Genomic DNA, 20,206 nt, shown 5'->3' on the forward strand with positions numbered 1-20,206 from the left:
GGCCCGTCTCATTCATTACAAGGATGACTGACAAGGATTCCTATAATACTTTTCTTTTCAAGAAAGTCCATTGGAGGCTTTTCAAGATTGTTCTTTCTTGGGTTCCTCAGGCTAATAGATTTAGCACCTGTTTTTGTTTTAAGGGAGCTGAAATAATGCAAAAAAGACTGTAATAATAAAACATTCTCTTGTGTCTATAAGTAGGAAAGTCAGCGGGAGCGTGGGACCTGCGCTGTAGGTATTCTGCTAAACTTCAGTCTTGAATCCTCTTACACTGCTGCTGCAAAATGAATGCTGTCGTCAGTTAAAACAATGCCGGCTGCCACCTTCGGTTCCCTTGCCCCTTGTTGCCATATCATTCCCACTTTTCTAGTCCCCAAACTTGAGAGTCTGTGGGCTACTGAACCCTGCTGTGCAAGTCCCATAGTAGATTTAATTCATTAGTCCCTTTACAAGTACAGGCTTTCAAACCTCAGGGTCTCCTCCCGCCTGGGCAGTTCTTTGGATTTCAGGTTGACTTCTTCCATCCCCCACTGTGTCACTGACAAACCTTCCATGTTCTTTAGCGGGCTGCCCCTCTTGTTCTGCTGAACAGGTAAAAGCCCTCCTCCTTGAGCTGCTTACCTGCCCCCCCCCCCGCCACTACCCACTGATATCTGTCTGTTTTCACCCATCCTTTCCTCCTCTCATCTGAGAGGAAGGGACTAGTTGCCTTTTTGAAAACAAAATTCCTCTACTTGAGCCTTTTTTCCTTTCCTCTTTTACTTCCTCTGGAGTGTAGTGCCCCCTCAGTCATTCTCTGTCTTCCAGTTGTGGTGTCTGTTGGCTCCTTTGTCCCCACCCGGCCCCACAGACCTGCTCACGTCTCTATGTCTTGGATCCCTGCTACCCCCCCTGCCCCAATACTACCATCCTCTTTCTTCCCCTTCTTTAGGAGACTTCTTTAAAAATTAGTCCACACTCACTGCTTCTACCTCCACTGTTAACTCCTTCGTGTTTTGTGGTCTGACTTCTGTTCCCTATTGAAAGTCCTCTTTCAGTGCTCAATTCCAAGTGGGCTTGGTTGAGTTCTCAGCTCCTTTTAAAAGTGTATTTATTTTGGGAGAGTGAGAGAGAGAGAGAGAGAGAGAGAGAGAGAGAGATTGAGGCAGACAGTAAGAGAGAGCATAGGGGAGAGGCAGAGAGAGAGAGGGAGAGAGAGAATCCCAAGCAGGCTCTGCACTGTTAGCACAGAGCCTGATGTGGGGCTCAGTCTCACAAACTGTGAGATCATGACCCGAGCCAAAATCAAGAGTCAGACATTTAACAGACTGAGCCACCCAGGCACCCTAAGCTCTCAACTCTTTAACTTCTGTGCAGTGACGGATATTGTTGACTACTCTTTCTTTCCTCTGTAATTTTCTCCATATTTCTTGGGTCTTCCCCCACGTCTGCCATTTTGCCTTTATTACCACCCATTTTTTCCTTCTTACTTCCTAGATATATATTGTCCCCAGAGTTTGCTTCTTTCTCAGCTGTCAGTTGCTCTCCGGTTCTATAGCTCTAGTCCTAATCTTTCATTCCTTATTTGTTGACCATTCGAGAGGCCGCCGTGTGTCGAGCACTGTGCCAGATGCTAGGATCCAGTGGTGTGCACAGCAGACACGGTCTCTCCCTCATGAAGCTTTAGTTTTGATGGGACTGCCAGGCATTAATCAGATACTCATACCAGGTATATGACAACAAGTTGTTGTGTTGCTTGTGAGTAGCACAGGAGTGCAGTTGTTTGAGGAGCCTGGGAAATTGTCCTGAGAAAATGATGCTTCACCCCTGATCTGAAGAATGAATGTGAAAAGAAAAGAAAGGAAAGAAAACAATGAATAGGGATTCCCTAGATGTTTGGCAGAGACTGGGTGGGAGACAATGGGCAGAGAGAACAGCCCGTGAGAGGCCCTGAGAGCAAAGGGAACATGGACCGAGGAGCAAGCAGGTGGCTGGGTTGGTGGTGGGAAGAACGGCAAAGAGTGAGCGGGAGGGAGAGGGGTTGGGGGCCAGATGGCTGAGACCTGGTAGATCCCGTTAAGGATGGAGGTGTTTGGAGTTGAGCAGTGAGAAGTTTTGGAAGCGCTTTAAGCAAAGGAATGATACAGCCTCAGACTGACTTTTGTAAGCGATCAGCTGTGTGGAGGGCAGACTCTAAGGAGAGCAACGGTCCATGCAAAGAGGCTGCTGTGCCTATTCCAGTGGCCCAGAGAAGTTGCTGCTAGAAGTAGAGAGGGGTTGACGGACTCAAGATTGATTTAAGAGATAAACGTGGGAGACTGGATGAGGGATAACAGAAGGGGATGTCAAGGATGACTCCTAGGTTTCCAGCTTTTGTAACTGCGTGGATGGAGCACCAGCCACTGAGATGGGAAGACGTAATTGGGAGAGAGAAACATCACATGATTAGTTCTGGACGTTCTGAGTTCAAGGGGCCTTTGGAATCTCTCCCAGTTCTGTATTTCCAGCTGCCTCCTGGTTATCTATACTTGATTAATTTACCATAACCTCCAGCCCAGTGTATCTCAAAGTGACCATGTTAATCTTTCTCTAGAACCCCTTTTGTGTTCTTTACGTCTCTTTGTGGGACCACATCTCTCATCTGGGCCTAAATCTGAGTCATTGTTGATGCGTCCCCAGTGGCTCATTGTCTTCTCTTCTCAAAAAACATTTCATGGATCCCATTCACCCCAATCCAAGCCCTGGGGTGCTCCCCAGGGAATTCCCCTGCCATCCTTTTGTAAACCTGACCCGCTTGCTTTTTTTTTTTTTCCCCTGCAAAATCCCCATACTTTCCCACATGTGTAGCTGATGTCACTGTTACCTGTGTTTGGAAGGCAGATCTCCCAGCTGCTATCATTCCATCCTGTAAGGATCATTTTTCACATCGCCATTGCCCCAGAACCTTCAGGAGACCCAACCGATAGGAAATTGTTTTGCCCTCCTCTGACCTCTCAGCCCATTTGTCTGGATGTGGGTGGTTTGCTTTGGTTTTTGTGGCTCTTGTACTTGCGGCCTGGCGGCATGGCTATTTGGGTACCTGTGTGTTCTCTCCCAGTCTGTGCCCTGGGCTCCGTGAGGGTGGTGCTTGCATATTGTCTCCGTGGCTCCCGGCATCCAGTGTGGCTTCTGTTACCCTGTACACACTCGAGAAAGACAGTAAATGCTTGCATCTCTGCAGAGTTCGTGTTCTGTTTACTTCCCCACTATTTTAGATCCTTAAATGTATACAATTTTGAGTTAGAACGGGCTTTTGAGAATTCTTAAATATTTAATGATATTTAGATAGTAACAACTCAGGTTTCTACAGAGTTAAGCTAATTTTTCTATTCCTGGATCTTCCAGTTTGGCCTGCTGGGTTATCTGATCTTGAACCTGTCTCTCGGGGAGAACATGGCAAGTAGCCTCATTAAACTATGGGTGTCTTTGGTCAGGAACTGGCTGGTTCTCCTCAGTGTCCTTTTTTCTGTTGGGTCAGGATAGTCAGAGCTATAGAGTTTCCTCCATACAAGGACAAAGGACAGTGAGGTCTCCTCTCACTTTAAATTTTTTTACTTTTTTGGTTGCATTCTTGCTTCCTTGTTGATGTTAGAGTATGAGACTTTTATTTAGTATCTCATCTGTGTATTTTTAGATCTAACTGTAAGTTTGGTATTTAAGCATATAGTTGGACACTCCTAAATCTCAGTCTAAACAGACTGCCTGATCGTGTGCTTCTATTTTATGTTATTCTTAATTTTTTAAGTATTTTTTTATTTATTTTTGAGAGAGAGAGAGAGACAGACAGAGGGAGACAGAGTGTAAGCCGGGGAGGGGCAGAGAGAGAGAGGGAAGACAGAGAATCCGAAGCAGGCTGCAGGCTCTGAGCTGTCAGCACAGAGCCCAATGCGGGCCTCGAATTCACAAACCACGAGATCATGACCTGAGCTGAAGTCAGACGCTTAACCAACAGAGGCACTTCGGCACCCCTGATAGTTTTCAATAACTAGATTGTATGGAGAGGTAAATACGTTATAATATGCAGTTACAAACGTACAGTTACTGAGTACTGTCTCCTTTTCTCTAGACACTTGGGTTTGAGTCATGTAGCGAGGTGTCTTTCCCCACGGCAACAACTATAACCTGTGTCCTTATGGGTACAAAGAGACCTCTAGCTGTTTGCAAGGGCGTACTGATCCACATTTGTAGAGCACAGTTATATCTTCCAAATGCTAAAATAGTCTTCACGTAATAATAACTTCCTTTGTTTTGTAGCTACCAAATGATAGGCACCATGCCAGGTGCTTAAGTCCGTGATCTTTAATCATCCCTACTTGACAGGAAAATGTGGCCAAGAGGTACCATCACTTGCCAAAGCCATTCAGCTAATAAATGCCAAAGCTCTACTTTGAACCAATTTTGTGCAACATAAGAGCTTGTGCTCTTTTCTCTACACTGTGATAACTGTGCTCTTACGTTTCCTTTACCTTTTTATTTTGAAATAATTATGAACACTCAAGAACTTGGAAAACTAGTACAATACCTATAGCCCCTCCAATAACTATGCTGCTTGATCACAACCAGGAAATTTATGGCACAATACAGTCGACTGAGACCCTGACTACTTGAATTTCACCCGTGTTTCATGCACTCATGTTTTCATGTTTCTGCATACAATCCTATGACATTTGATCCCATGTATCACGTAACCACGCACTAGCAATCAAGAAAAGCAGCCATTTTGCCAGTGTGAAAGAACTTCCTCATGCTGCCCCTGTATAGCCACACCCTCCTTCCCCTCGACCCCTGACAACCACTCCTCTGTTCTCCATCTCTACAATTTTGTCACTTCAAGAATGTCCTAAGTTGACTCCTATAGTGTGTGACCTTTGGACATTGGCCTCATCCACTCAAGCATGATGCTCCGAAGAGCCTTCCAGGTTGGTGTGTGTGTCCATAGTTCATCCTTTTTTGTAGCTGGGTTGTATTCCATGGCATGGATGTACCACATTCTTAGACTTTTTGAATTTTTAGGATACCTATAAGCTGTATTCATATTTTATAAAGAAATGCTTAGTTTTTCTGTTATATAAAGGAGAAGGATTGGAAGTAAAACTTCAGCTTTCCTTGTATCCCCCAAAAGGATATCTTCTAAAGAATGAAAATTCAGTGAGCACCTTTAAAACATTTTCTTTATTATCAAAGTAATCACCGCAATAAAGGAAGTATTGGATTTAAAAAACCTGTGTAGGTCTCCCTTTGTCCATGTGGCTTTTACGTTACTGTAGCCCGTGTAGTTTGTATGCTGCTGCTTCCCACGTAAGCTTATTTTTCCACGTACCGTAATTATTTTAGTAGCTGCATGCTTAGTCCATCACATTGACGAGTGGTAATTTTCTCCACCCCGATGTCCACCTCCGGCTCCATTGAGCATCTTCACGTATACAGTGTTCTTCCTGTCGTGCGATAGCTGGAGCCAAGCTCTTAAGAATGCTTAAGAGTCAGAGGGCAGGAGCATTTGGCTCTTTTGATGCGTGTTCCCAGAGCTTGTCTCAAATGTCAGCCCTTCCCCGTATTTCCTAAGCAAGCCACAGAAGCTTTTGAAAGCTTTGATTGCCATGTCAGGAACCGGGAGTAGTACACCAGCATCTGGAATGGTTATGAGGACAAAATCAGAAAGATGGCGTGCACGATGCCCCTGTACACCTGGCACAGGCGGGTTTCTTCGTGCATGGCGGCTGCCGTCGTCTCGTGATGCTTGTGGTGTGACTTCACTAATGTGGTTCTGTCTTGCCAGCAGTTGTATGGACCCCTCGCACCCAGCGGTGGGGAAGGAATGATGGAGAGGCACGGCTATGCACTCAGGCCCTTCTACTTCGTGAAGTGCGCCCCTGCCTAAACAAGGCGCTCCTTCCAGATGTCTGGTTTCTAGCGTGGGGAATATAGACCTATGAATTTCGGCAGACAGAGTGAAGCAAGTGACGTAGCAGCAATCTGAATCAAGTGTTCTAGAACTTCGGAGGAGGGAGTGGTCAACTCTAATTAGGAAGCAATGCTTTGTTAGAGGTGATGTTTGCTGAGCCAGGGCTTGAGCCACGGGGAGAAGACATCTGGTAGTTGGGAAGGATAGAAGATCCGGGGCAAAGAGAACACCGTGCCGTGTTTGAGGACTGCTGAAGGTATTCACTTCGCCGGAGTGCAGAACGGTGTGGGAAAAAGGCCTGCAGAGACCAGGTGGATGTGACACCATGGGGCCCTTGAAATTGTGTGCCTGGGAGTTTAGTCTTTATTCTATAGGCGATGCAGAATGGCACATGTTTGGGGATGCATTTCGATTGCATAACTGGCTATTGTAATGCTCGCTCTTTCACGTGTGATCTGTATCCTATTTTTGTTTATAAAAAGTGGTAAAAGGGCCAAGGTAAAATGCCCTAAAGCATATGTTCTTTTTTTAACAGACGTTTTTGATGTTTTAATGATACTGACAGAGATATTGACTTTTGCGTTTTTGTCCATTACAGGATTCTGCTCTAATACTTGACGTTCCTCTGGGTGTGATCTCCAGAATTGAAAAAATGGGAGGCGCGACAAGTAGAGGAGAAAATTCCTATGGTCTAGATATTACTTGTAAAGTAAGAGATTCAGTACTTTCTTGTGTGAAAAAAAGACACATTACTGTTGAATGATAAGTAAAGGTCAATGGGGACTTACAAAAAAATAATCAAAGACCCTTATTCCTCTAAGGCCCTAGAAAGAATGGTTCTTCCTCGGGATCAAGCTTCCAAAACCTCCTGGGGAAATAGTTCCTATGAAAGAGTCCTGCTGTTGTCAGCATGTGTGAGGACTAACACCTGTCCTTCTGTCAGCTTGACTGAATAGGAAGAAAACTTCATAGATAGAATTTTCACACTCTCTAGTCTTTGCCCGAGTCTGCTCCTGGTGTCCCTTTACGTGATGTGTTGCCAGCTGGACATCTTCACACCCTGAAAGGAAAGAGAAATGCAAGAGATTCTACCCTCTGTGAACAGGCTGCGCCTCTAACAACCTCTCTAACAGTGGTCTACCATGTTGCTTTGGTGTGGTGGGTGGCAGGGATTTAATGGTAACAAAATTCACTCAGCAGTAATAGTAACGCTTCAGTGAGCCTCTGTGTTAGTCCACACACGTGCTAGGTGCTTTCCGTTCAGTCCTCAGGGCAATGCTCGGAGATGGACAGTGGTGTCTCCACTTTATAGTTGTGAAGCCTGAGCATAAGAAGAGTTAAGTAACTGAGCTAAGATCACCCAACAAATGGCAAGGTTGGGATCCAAATACAATGAGATGGTCATTTTGCAAACAACAGGATAAACCTTCTGGAAAGAAAACTTCCTTTCCAGGGATTAAGGATCAGAAGACTACAATCTGAATCGAGTAATAAAATAGAATAATAACAGAATAGAAGAGAATAATGGCCAATCCCAGAAAGAGCTAGAAGGGGTTTGGAGGTCATCTGTCCCAGTGGTTCTCACAGCTATATTTGGAAGGTGTGGCCTTTGCTCAGGCACTTTGATTTCTTAAAACTAATCTCCTATGATTTTGTTTTGATGATGAATGTGGTACATTTGTTTTATTACCTCCAGTTTATAAAAGATGAAGACTAGTACACTCCATCACAAAGCAAAGGATTGTGTCACCATTAGACCTGAACTGAAATTCTCCATCACTCCCCACCTTGGCTTTGTTTTTGTTTTTGTTTTTTGGGGGGTTTTTTTGGTGTTTTTCTTTAAATTTAATTTAATGTTTTTAAATTTACATCCAAGTTATCCTATAGTGCAACAATGATTTCAGGAGTAGATTCCTTAATGCCCCTGACCCATTTAGCCCATCCCCCCTCCCACAACCCCTCCAGTAACCCTCTGTTCTCCATATTTAAGAGTCTCTTCTGTGTTGTCCCCCTCCCTGTTTTTATATTATTTTTGCTTCCCTTCCCTTATGTTCATCTGTTTTGTCTCTTAAAGTCCTCATATGAGTGATGTCATATGATATTTGTCTTTCTCTGACTAATTTTGCTTAGCACAATACCCTCCAGTTCCATCCTAGTAGTTGCAAGTGGTTTTTGGTTTTTGTTTTAATCCAAGCTACCTTAAATTCCTTATTTAGGATCCCAGCTACTGTCTTCACTTTGGGGCCTAGAAATACAAGAATTTACTTTTAAGGAAGGTTTTTGTATTTTGCATAAAAGGATCCATGGGAGTATAGAGTTTCCTATTACAGTACTCAAGAGAAAATGGGGTTGCTCTATTGACAGTTTTGAAAGTGACTTTCATTCTGATAGAATTTTTTTAAAAGTCCTATTTGTTGCCTTATCAGTAGGAAGAATTTTGTATTTAAACATTAGTCCCCCCAAAATTAATAAGACAGAGCACATTTCCCCCTTTGACTGCTTATTATAAAAACAAAGAGCTTAGGAACAACTCCACCAGGCATCACTTGCAAATGTTACACACGTTTCTCAGTATTAGCGTTCAGCCCAAAGATGACGGCCTAGAACACTTGTGGCTCAGCCTCTTAATTCCGTTCTCTCCCTGGGAATGGCGATGTCTCAAGAGTCCAATCCCATGTTCATAGAACAGACCTGAAGGTGATAGAAAGGGACCCTGCTGGGTCCAAGGCGGATGCTTCTGTCTCGGAGGTCAGCTCCAGCTGGCATCAAGAAGCATCGTGCAGCTGTTACTCTACTGACATGGGTAGTTCTGAGCCCCCCAAATTTGGTCCTATCGGCTCTGCACGTGGGGAATTTGGCTTGCCAGCAGCGTCTTTCACCCTGGGGATGCAAGTCCCAGTGGGTGTCATCTAGCAGCAGAGGAGAACGTAGCTCTGAATATGCGAATTTTTAACCAGGCACCACAGGAGCCCCTGCTGACACCTTGGAGCCTTAAGGAAAAAAAAAAAAAGAGCAAGCCAAACCTTACCATCACAGAACCTCCTCTCTTCTTCCATGCCGCACCCCCGTTTACTCGCTTTAAAGACAGCGTGGTATTTCGAGGTCAGCGGTGATGGGTGTTGTTTCTATAGAAATGCGTTATAGAAATGATGTGTCCGTAAATCAGCCCCTCGGTGTTGGTGCAATGGGGGGATGTTCACTTGGACTCACTTACTACAGCGAGGCTTGGTGGATCATCACAGGACCCACTTGTCAAACAGGCCGAGGGTCTGACCGTCCAGTTCTTCTGCCACAAGGCTCTTTGTCAGGTGCCTCTTCCCTGACAAGTCAGGCTCTCAGGAGACCAGGTGGAACTTACCACTTAGGATCGGCTCATATTTCTCTTGCAGATTTGGTGAGCTGCTGCCTGTGAGTCAGTTGCCTTTTCCGTTTCAATTTTCTTGTTGGCAAGATGAGGTAGTAATTCTTTCTGTCCTTTAATTACATCTGAATCAGATGGCAACAAGAAGTTGCTTGAATCACTTGTGCTTTGGCACAGTGCAAGTAGTTGTTTGAATCACTGATAGATCAAAATAAATGGTTATCCAGAAATGGTCTAATTTCTGGCCAAGGGGTGAAGAGCAGTGAGGTTCCGACATTATCATCTGACCCCGGGCTGTTAGGAGGGAAGTTCTGTGCGGGTCTTTCAGCCTTGCGGATCCTTGGCGATCCAGGGCTGTGCTCATGGCTCGGTTGCAGACCCTTTCAAACCATGTCATCCCAGTGAGATGATTATTCCCTTTTATTTGACTACTTCTTCGCATCACGAGCCAGCAACTAATAACCCAGTTTTCTTGGAATATGTTGTGAATCGGCTTTTGGATTTTATTCAGTTATGTGCTTTTAAAAACAAAAGCACAGAATCCTGTAGCTGGCAAGGCCCGGCAGATGCCATCTGTGTACAGAGTGAGCAATCTTGGGTCACTCATCAGAGGTCTTAGGGTCCAGTTCTTTATACCGCCTCTGCTGCCAGTGGCATTCTGGGATGTCTTTTATATGGCAAGGAGCTTGCTAGTCCTTCATGCCAAAGACTTACGAAGCTTTAAATGTGCTCCTGAGATAATAAATGAAAAAGCACTTTGAAACAAATATAAAGATGGTGATGTCCAAGACGAAGTACCCCAGGGTCCAGCACAGGGCTCGTTTTTTTGTAGCTGAAAGCACAGTGCAGAATGTGCCGGTTTTAGTGCTCAGCCATCACTTGGTCACAGCACCATGATCAACTTAAGAGACAGCTTAAAACCCCTCACTTCAAAGAGAAGACAGAATGTTCTATAAAAACAACTTGATATATAAGGGAGCACTTTTGGTTTGGGTTTGGTTTAAAAGAAGGTTTTCTTATCAAAGAGCTACATATTAGAAGCTGTTTTTACAATCCACGTTTGAGCATTGATTTTTAGTTCCTGGAAGCATAGGAGTCCTTCACTGTGGTTTATCTGGAACTCTGTGCAAGTCAACTCGATAGGAAGAATATGTCCCGTTGCTTTGCATGAGCACTTACCGTGCCAAGCATTTCCTGAACTGTTAGACTTGAAAGTAGCAGGAAGCAGAGGGAGAAAGCTTCCGTGTTTTCCTGACACATTTGACAATTTTGAGATTACATGTGATAGCAGGTACACATTTGAAAAGTTCTATGAATAAAACACTCTTTTGTGATGAAAATACCGCAGCAGCCAGTTGGAGCGGATAGACACCGTAGAGGGTGTGCAAGGCAGGGTGTGATTTTTCTCGTTACAAAATGATTGTAGCTCTGTCTTCTTTTTAGCACTAGTTGCTTTGTTTTTACATTCGTGACTACGATGGGGAGTGTTTTGAGGTGTTCTTAAACTGGATATTTCAAAATACCACACAAACCAAAGTGATTTTCTTAGTAATCTCGATTAATTGTCCTTTCAGGTAAGTGAATCTTCCACTCCTTTAGTTGAATAGATTTTTTGCTAAGGAATGTCACTTTATTTGAAGACTGAACTGTCGAATCTGTCTGCCCCCTAGGACATGAGGAACCTGAGGTTTGCGCTGAAACAGGAAGGCCACAGCAGAAGGGATATGTTTGACATTCTCACGAGATACGCCTTTCCCCTGGCACACAGTCTGGTAAATTCCAGGGTTCTCCCCAGCACTGGGGGGCTGTTGGGAGTCTACTCTTTCATCTTACGCTCTGTGCTGTACTTCCCGGCATGATACATATGCCAGGACGTTTATTAAAGATGATTGAATTGTTCCGGGGGTGGGGGGGAGCAGGCCTCTCCTCCGCTAGTCCATGTGGGATGGCTCACCCCAGGTGACTGGAGCATCACCCTGGGCAGCCTGTGCTCTCCCCCCACCCAGGGCGCCCCCCGCCTTGGCTCACCCTCTTTAAAAGGCATGAGGTAGCGAGGCGGACCGTCGGCACCTTCCTTTCTCCATCGTGCCTGGCTTGCACCTCTTCTCCCCTCTCCTTCCCTGCTCTAGTCTAAGCAAACTTGGAGGCAAACACCTGCTACGGGGACGGCAAGGAAGTAATTCTTTAAATTTAAATATAAATATAAATATAAATAAGTGCCTTTGCTTTGAGTCTAGGATGAGTATGCCACTGCGTAGACAAGGGGATCAAGGAGATCATTTGATTTTTGTTTTCTTTTTAATAATTGTTTATTTTTGAGAGACAGGGAGAGAGAAACAGCATGAGCAGGGAAGGGGCAGAGAGAGAGAGAGAGAGAGAGAGGGAGACACAGAATCTGAAGCAGGCTCCATCCAAGCTCCGAGCTATCAGCACAGAGCCCAACGTGGGGCCCGAACCCACGAATCGTGAGATCATGACCTGAGCTGGAGTTGGACGCTCAACCGACTGAGCCACCCAGGTGCCCCTGAAGGAGATCATTTGTAATGTAGCCTTTCTCCCTGAGGCCGTCTTTTAGGGCTTTTTGGCAATAGAGGCCTGAGGTTTGTTTTTGTTTTTTTTTTTTTCTAGTGAGACAAGGTTCCTCTCTTCCCAGATTTCATCGACGGTTGTTTTGGCCGAAGGAAATTCATGGTTGATGGAAGGGACAATTATACAAAGACTGGAGGTCTAGAAAGATATGAAGAACTCATGAGTCATGTGTTGATTACAGATTCACATGTAATGCTTTAAACAAATGTAATGATACAGAGTTGAACACGTTTTCAACCTTTTCTCAGTTTTTGATTAAATGTGGGTTTGAAAACCTATTTAAGAACTAAACAATTTCCTTAACTATTAGGGCTAATACAGTTTTATGGGAACACATCTTTGGAATATGAACGTGTGAATGTAAGTCTAATCCATGAAAATTCAGTTAGGGAGTGTGTTCTGTCTTAGGCTTTGCATATCTGGCCTGAAATAATCAGAAATTTGCTCCTATAAGTCCATCTCTCTGGCATCTTTTGTCTCTTTTAGGGTATACTCCCCTAAAAAGTCAGCTGTTACACCAACTTTCTCCTAAACTACTGTCCCATCTCTCACCTCCATCCAAAGTTCTGGAAAGAATAGTCTGTTCTCCTCTCCAGTTTATTCATTCCTCCAGCCCATTTCAGTATCTACCTTTAAAAAAAATTTTTTTTTAATGTTTATTTTTGACACAGAGAGAGAGTGAGAGAGAGAGAGAGAGAGAGAGAGAGAGAGAGAGAACGAGCATGAGTGGGGGAGGGGCAGAGAGAGAGAGGGAGACACAGAATCCGAAGCAGGCTCCAGGCTCTGAGCTGTCAGCACAGAGCCCGACGCGGGGCTCGAACTCACAGACCGTGAGATCATGACCTGAGTCGAAGTCGGACGCTCAGCTGACTGAGCCACCCAGGTGCCCCCAGTATCTACCTTTATTGCAGGTACCTTTTTGGAACTCAGGCTCTTACTGGCCAAATCTAGTGGCTCACTTCAGTCTTTATTCTGTTTGATCTTCCCTCAGAATTCACCAGTTTTGAGCACCCGTTCTAGCAAGTCCTGGTTTCTGTGTTATTCTGCCAACTTGACTGCCCTTCCCAGTCTCCACTGCCTCTGTCTTTTCCTTGGTGGACCATCTCGGTGCTGGTCTGCTCTCAGACACCTTCTCCTGTTACACACTTTGCCTTGATGGTTTTGTTTCGTCCTGTAGTGTAGGCCGCCACTGCTATATTGGTGATTTCAAAATCTAGCCCTGATGCTGGCCTCCAGTGAATCTAACAAGCCTAATTCTTAAACATCTTCCTGTGGAAGTCCATGAGAATCACAAGCTTGTTGTCTCTCCCGACTTTTTGCAGCTCACCAGACCTGTTCTTCAGCCTACATGTCCCTCAATCGGGAGGATCCTCACTTGCTCAGGTTCGAGAGTTTGTAGTCAACTGTCTTATTCCCTTGCTGCCTTGCCACCCATAGCTACATCCATTCCAAATCTTAGAGGTTCTACTTACTAGTAACTCTCACATATTTCTTCCCATTTCTGCTTGTGCTTCCTCTTTTAAGCCATGCTTCCTAACTGGCTTCTGTTCTTTCACTTTCTCTCCTTCCAATTTACTCTTCACGGTGCTGCCAGTTGTTTTTAGTGGAAGTGCGTCCCACTCTCCACACACACGCACACACAAAATGCTCAGTGACTTCCCGTGGCTTATACCCTGTGCTCCACCGTGTGCTCCTCTGGTATACATGGAGCTTTCTCAGCGTGGAGTCTTTGGTTTTTCTATCCCCTTTACCAGCAGGCTTCCTGTCTCTTTAAAGCCCATCCTCCACCACCTCGCTCAGCCCTAAGTCCTTTTACATACTGTGTGCATCCCTCACCGCCCCCTGTAGGGTTGGTCTGGCCTCTCACTTGTTAGACTTTGCAGGTCCCTCCATTAAAGCACTTACCTCAGTCTGCCTTACGTAATAATTATGTAGTAATTGCCTACCTCCTGCTCTACTATGGGCTTATCAAGGCGGGGACCAGCCTTTATTTTTCTCACCTCAGCATAATGACTTCTGCATGGGAGTTGTATAATGATGGCTTTTTTATTGAATTCAGGGCTAGTAGAAAGTGAAGGAAAAATCCATTTTATGGAAATGAACGGGATGCATTTCTGGACGTTGTGGATGGAGCTCAGGCACCTAGGATGGCAAGTTGCCACTGGAGCAATCCCCAGAGGGGTTGATTCCCCAGGTCTGTGGTACTTCACCGTAGCTCTTGTACCTGTGCTAGAAATCACTACGTCTTCCTTGGGAAGTCAGTAAAGTGACAAACTTGAGAAAAAATGTGAGCCTGATTGCTTATACAAAGTTTTAGGAAATTACATTCTCTAAATTTTAACCACTAAAAGTCAGCTTAAAAAAAAAAAGTTAAACTAGTCATCAAATCAATACAAGATACAGCTAAAAACCAATCAGCTATTAGCGTGGCTTTTGGAATATCCGTTCCTGCTCTGCAAGTTGACATGTACAGCCGCCTCATGACTTCATTTCAGGGCACTGTGTTGGGTGGCGTCAGGGAGCAGAGGGCGCAAATGAGGAGTGGTTGCTACCTCGTACTATTCACAGATGTGACACAAGAGATAGGACACACATGTGTGGCCCCGATACAGAACTGTTCCATATCCCGACTTTTTTGAATCTGGAAAAGTGGCCCGAGCGCGGAGACAGAAGCCAGTTGGTAGGGATCTAAAGAAAGAGTTGGTGGTGTTTAAAAAACAAAGGGGTATCAGCCGGGTTGAGGGAAGAAGTGTTTCACTTAGAACCCGAGAAAGGTGAATGAATATATTTGGGTGCAGGGGAGAGGAGCCTTGCCTCTTTTCAAGGCAAGAGAGAGAAGGGATCTTTCTGGAGCAGGATCCCTGGGGAAGGCTGAGGGGGACAGGGTGAAGCCCAGTTGGTGGGGCAGTTTGGGAAAGGAGAAGGGACAAATTACTCCTCTGAGACAGGAGGGAAATAAAAGTTTGCACACTGCCATAGTGGGGAATGTGAGTGTGCCAGAAAGGGATTTCCTGGAAGCCCTAATCTAAGCCTGATTGCATTAAACAATACAAAGGGCCCTGCTTGAAAAATATCACTTTGTTAACATTGTTGAAACTGGTAAATCAGCTGCAGATTATCTCAGTGAATTTTTTTTGTATTGTAAGCATTTGAGGCCACAAGTAATCTTGCTGTTGTATCCATGAAATGGTGTATGGAGGCCGGGAGACCTAGGTTCCAAATCCAGCCATGGGGTGAACAGTGTACTAGGGGGCTTTTTGCTTTCCGACCACCCCTTTGGCTCTGTCTTGCCTCCTTCCTCAGTAGTATTTTCACCATGCAGTGTGTTCACGTTAGGACTTAAACTTTGTTTTTTTATTTGTTTCAAATTTTTATTTAAATTCTAGTTAGTTAACATATAGTGTAATATTGGTTTCAGGTGTAGAATTTAGTCATTCATCACTTACATACAACACCCAGTGCTGCTGATAACAAGTGCCCTCCTTAATGCCCATCCCCTGCCCCCCTCCCTCCATCAACCCTCTTAACTCTATCGTTAAGAGTCTCTTGTGGTTTGTTTCCCTCTCTCTTTTTTGCTCCTTCCCCTATGTTCGTCTGTTTTGTTTCTTAAATTCTACCCGTGAGTGAAATCATATGGTGTTTGTCTTTCTCTGACTTATTTCACTTAGCAGAATACACTCTAGCTCCATCCACATCTTTGCAAATGGCAAGATTTCATTCTTTTTGGTGGCTGAGTAGTATTCCATTGTGTGTGTGTGTCTGTGTGTGTGTCTGTGTCTGTACACATACATACATACACCACATCTTCTTTATCCATTCATCAGTCGGTGGACATTTGGGCTCTTTCCATACTTTGGCTATTGTTGGTAGCGCTGTCATAGACATCGGGTGCATGTGTCCCTTCGAATCTGTATTTTTATATCCTTTCTATCCTTCCTAGCAGTGCAATTGCTGCGTTGTAGGGTAGTTCTGTTTTTAAGGGAACCTCCATACTGTTTTCCAGGGTGGCTACACCAGTTTGCATTCCCACCAACAGTGTAACTGGGTTCCCCTTTCTCCATATCCTTGCCAACACCTGTTGTTGCGACCTAAACTATGAATTGAACTTGAGCAGTTTAGCCACCCACAGTCGACCCCAACCCATTCGATTGTTTCTATATTATGTCAATCCATTAAGACTTGAACATTGTTCCTGTAGCATTTTCCACTTCAGCCAAAGTGTTTATTTTCTTGCTTTATTTTTGTTTTGCCTGACAAACGCTAGAAATTGTATTTTTACAAACTGCATTGTAAATGCTACTTCTAGGTAAATGATATATTTTTATAAGAAACGTGACCACACTTCTGACTTAACTTTTTGAAGGCAGAACAAAAATTGTACATATGAACAGAGCCTGATAGCACTACAGAATAGAGTACGTAATCATTGGGGTGATTTGCTCCATGCCGAAATTCTTCTTTCATTGATTTCCTTTATTGTTTGCTCATTTGTTACTCCGTTGGGATAACCAGACAGAATATAAATTTTAGATGAGTGTGTAACTGTTAATCCCAACGTATCATTGAGCCATGAACTCAATTTATTAGTTTCCAACTAACATTTTTAAATTGAGTAGAAGAGAAAATGTTAACAGCACAGTACCTAATACAAGCACATATGGTTTGGTCAAATGTTTGTTTCAGAGGTGTGTGTGTGTGTGTGTACAGGGTCAGGGGGAGTGTAATGTGTATGGTTTTCTGTTTATTATCATCTAGAAAGCTTGAAAAACAGTCTTTGAGGTAATAGCAGAATATGTAGAATAAAATGCTCTTTAACTTAATTTAGGCATTAATAAAGTCACTTCCATCTGTTTTTACCACTGTAGACTGTACTGTCTTGAATTTTGTTGCAGTGAATGGCTTGAGTTTTGACAAAAATCCTGGGGTGTAGACTCATAGGGAAGTGGAGAGCTGGAAGGAGTAGAGCCTGGGACCTGGTCACCAGGTTCATGGCAGCCGCTGATGAGGGAGAGGCAGACAGAGGACTTGTTTACAGAGCTCTTCTGGTGTGGGGTCACGAGTACATGCCATGCCGTCCAGTGGCCCATGTCTGAATCTGGCTCAGTCGCATACCTGCTTGGCAACCTTGGAAGCCACGTAATATTTATGTGCTTCAGTGTTCTCATCTGTAATGAGGATAATAACAGTCTCTACCCCATAGAGTTTTTATGAGGATTAAATGTAAACTGTTTACAACAGTGCCTGGCATGCAATAAGTGCCCTTTTGGTGTCAGCTGTGCAGTCGTGCGCCATTTTCCCAGCAGGTGCAAAGAAGGATGATTACCCCAACACACTTTTTTTCCCCAGAACATTAATAAAGTAATTGTGATAATATGTGAGACACTTTAAGTCCCTTAAAACAAAGATGCCATATAGATAAGGTTACTGTTCTTAACAAACCACCGGTTGTACTTTGATAAAGGATTAATTGAAGGTGTTAAATTTCGGTGTGTCAAATCCAAAATGCATCTTGAAATGTGAATGAGGGGCGGCAATGATACTCCTCAGAAATGGTTTTCCGGTGTTGCTTTCTTTCCATCTTTTGACCCCACGTAGGCCTCCTGCTTTCCGGGTGGCACAGCTCACCCGGGTGTGTGTCCCTGTGCTTTGTACTTTTCTGTGCCGTTCTAGATGAAGCTCTCGAACACTGCACGGTTTCCTGCCTCTTGTTGCTCTGTGAGCTCATCAGCACCCAGGTAGTTTCAAAGGTTGGCAGTGTCTCGTTTGTTTTCGTACACTTGACCTTCCTGTGGGCAGTAGGAATAGGCACAGGAGAGGAGACTCTGGCTGTGCTTTTGAGAGAAACAGCTGGGTCTCAAAGCCTTTTCCATGGATACTAGCAGCCTTCCGGGGACCGATGGCGTGGCGCCTGCTACGGTGAGCAGCATAGGAGGACAGGGTGTTAAAAATGGCTGCACCTTTAGGACAGGGCCTGTCTGCATTTGCAGGTGTCTGGGACTCCTGCCTTTGCTTCTGAGTCTTTGGCACTCTCTTCCTTTGGGCCAGCTTTGGTGAGCCGCATCGAATCTGGTATCTGGCTGAAGCACTGTGCCGGTTCTATCTTGTGTCCTCTCTCGCTCAAGTCCAGTTGTACTTGCTTATAAAAATGACGATGTACGCATTGTGGGGGTGCACATCTGTTCTGATGACTTGAATGAGAGGTGTAAGTGGTCCTGTGGATAGGCTATTAAAAACAAGGGTGCTTTTCCCTGGGCCTTTGTTTTTCAGTCCAGAATTGGGGAAATTTTTATAAATTGCTTTGAGATTTTAAAAATTTCAGACTGAAATTTAGTGGACTCTTACTTCCCAGGCTGACCACAGGATAAAAGCACACAGCTCATTTTCAGAAGGCAGTTGAAATGAGAAGCAGTACTGTGTGTAGACACACACACACACGCACGCACGCACACACACCCCTACACACCTACCTCTACCTGTCTTTCAGCCTAGATGTGGCTTTAGGACTGAAGAATGTCTTAGTTCTCAATTTTCTTTGTGCCCAGGACTCTTTTTTCTTTCTTGGATAAGCAGTAAATGTGTGCCAATTGAGGGTCTCCTTGTGCCTCCTTCCGCCTCCAAGACTTGGCCTTGGTCTCTGTCAGTCTCTCTCTTCTCCCTGCTCTCCATCTCCTGGAACCGTGCTCCCAGCTGGGCTGTCCCCGCAGTGCCACCCCCGTTCAGAAGTCTAGTGTTCACTGCCTGCCTGCACGTCCTTGGCAGCCGCTCACTTCACAGCTCACCTGACTTCTCGCCCTCCTACTCCAGGGAACCTGTGCTTTTGAACGTGACTCAAGACCCTGTAAGTTCTCAAGCCACCGCTCCTTTCAGAGGTTTGTTTGTTTGTTTTTTAACTACTGAGTAGCTGTAAGAAAATGTTTATAAAACATATGTAAAGTATAAAGAAGTATGCGATCTGGAACATCCATCTGTCTCCCAGGATATCATGTCTTTGACTTCATTCACCACGGCTCTCTGCAGCCCGGCCTGGTCTGCTGGCTTCTGATTTGCTGGCTCGAGGTGCCTAGTTTCCCAGGCTGTTTTGTGATTTTTGCCGGTGAGCTCCTATTCCTTGGACCTTTGTGGGAATCCTCTGAGGCCAGGATTGAAGACAGTTTGGCATTTCCTTCCGCCAGGCATCTTAGGGCACCACAAATGGGGGATGGTTACAGATTAGATTCTCTGCCTGATGTCTTCTGGCCCATCCGACTTTTATGAGTTTAGGCTACAAATTGGTTAAATTTGCTGCCGTGTGGCTACAAATTCCTGGTGGGGGACAGCAGTAGAGATTTTTTTTCTCCCTTAATTAACACCAATAATCTAGACAGGTAAGTTCCTTGGAGTCTCAGGGGGCCAGTTCCTATTTGTGCTTAACCCTGAGGTTGTAGCACTTGGGAGGCCAGCCTGTACAGGAGCTCATTTCCAGTTTGATGCCCATCCTAGCATCTGGGTGGGCCTGGGGCTTTATGTCCTTATGTCCTATCTCTTGAACCCCAAGAGGCCATGGAAACCAATTCCGTGAGTACCCTGAAGTAAAAGCCCGTGCTTTCCTCTTGGTCTCTGCGTTCCTGTTTGTGGCTAGTTTTTAGCCTCTGCGTATTTATTCCTCCCCAGCCAGCTCATTGGAGCATTTTTAGAAAGGTTTCTGTTTTATCCAGCATCGTTAGATGTTCTCAGCAGAAGGCTCACTTAGGGCATCTGTACCATCGCGCTTCCAGATACCTCTCTGTGTGGCTTCTTTTTTTTTTTTTTTTTTAAATTTTTTTTAACGTTTATTTATTTTTGAGACAGAGAGAGACAGAGCATGAACGGGGGAGGGTCAGAGAGAGGGAGACACAGAATCTGAAACAGGCTCCAGGCTCTGAGCTGTCAGCACAGAGCCCGACGCGGGGCTCGAACTCACGGACCGCAAGATCATGACCTGAGCCGAAGTCGGACGCTTAACCGACTGAGCCACCCAGGCGCCCCTCTCTGTGTGGCTTCTGAGATCTGAAGGGCCTGGTCCTCTGCCTCTTTAGCTTCTTTTCAGCTTCCTTGGCTTCCTTGCGCTAAGTGTGGGTTTTCTAGAAAAATCCATCCTTCCCCTCTTCCTCGCTCTACACCATCCCCTCATCAGTCTCCCTTCCCCTCATGTCTTCCGGCATTGCCTGTCTGGGCACGACTTGCACATCCAAAGCTTCATGTTTCCCTTTCGCGGCTCCATAACTTCAACTGACACCTAAACATTTGTCTAAAATTAATCTCTCCTCTTTCCCTTAAACCTACTCATCTGTGCTCCCAGTTTCTTGTGCTGTCTT

General features: G+C 44.9%; 1 protein-coding gene across 1 annotated transcript in view; it reads left to right on the top strand.

Moving 5' to 3' along the window:
- Positions 1-20,206, top strand: part of MTM1 (myotubularin 1) — a 97,293-nt gene that overhangs the window by 34,529 nt on the left and 42,558 nt on the right. Inside the window, exons 5-6 of the mRNA XM_049644431.1 lie at positions 6,522-6,632; positions 10,955-11,056. Of these exons, the coding sequence (XP_049500388.1) occupies positions 6,522-6,632; positions 10,955-11,056 (213 nt within the window). The remainder of the gene's footprint in view (positions 1-6,521; positions 6,633-10,954; positions 11,057-20,206) is intronic.

The sequence above is a fragment of the Panthera uncia genome, chromosome X (genome assembly GCF_023721935.1).
Source record: "Panthera uncia isolate 11264 chromosome X, Puncia_PCG_1.0, whole genome shotgun sequence".
In the NCBI taxonomy this organism is placed as follows: Eukaryota; Metazoa; Chordata; class Mammalia; order Carnivora; family Felidae; genus Panthera; species Panthera uncia.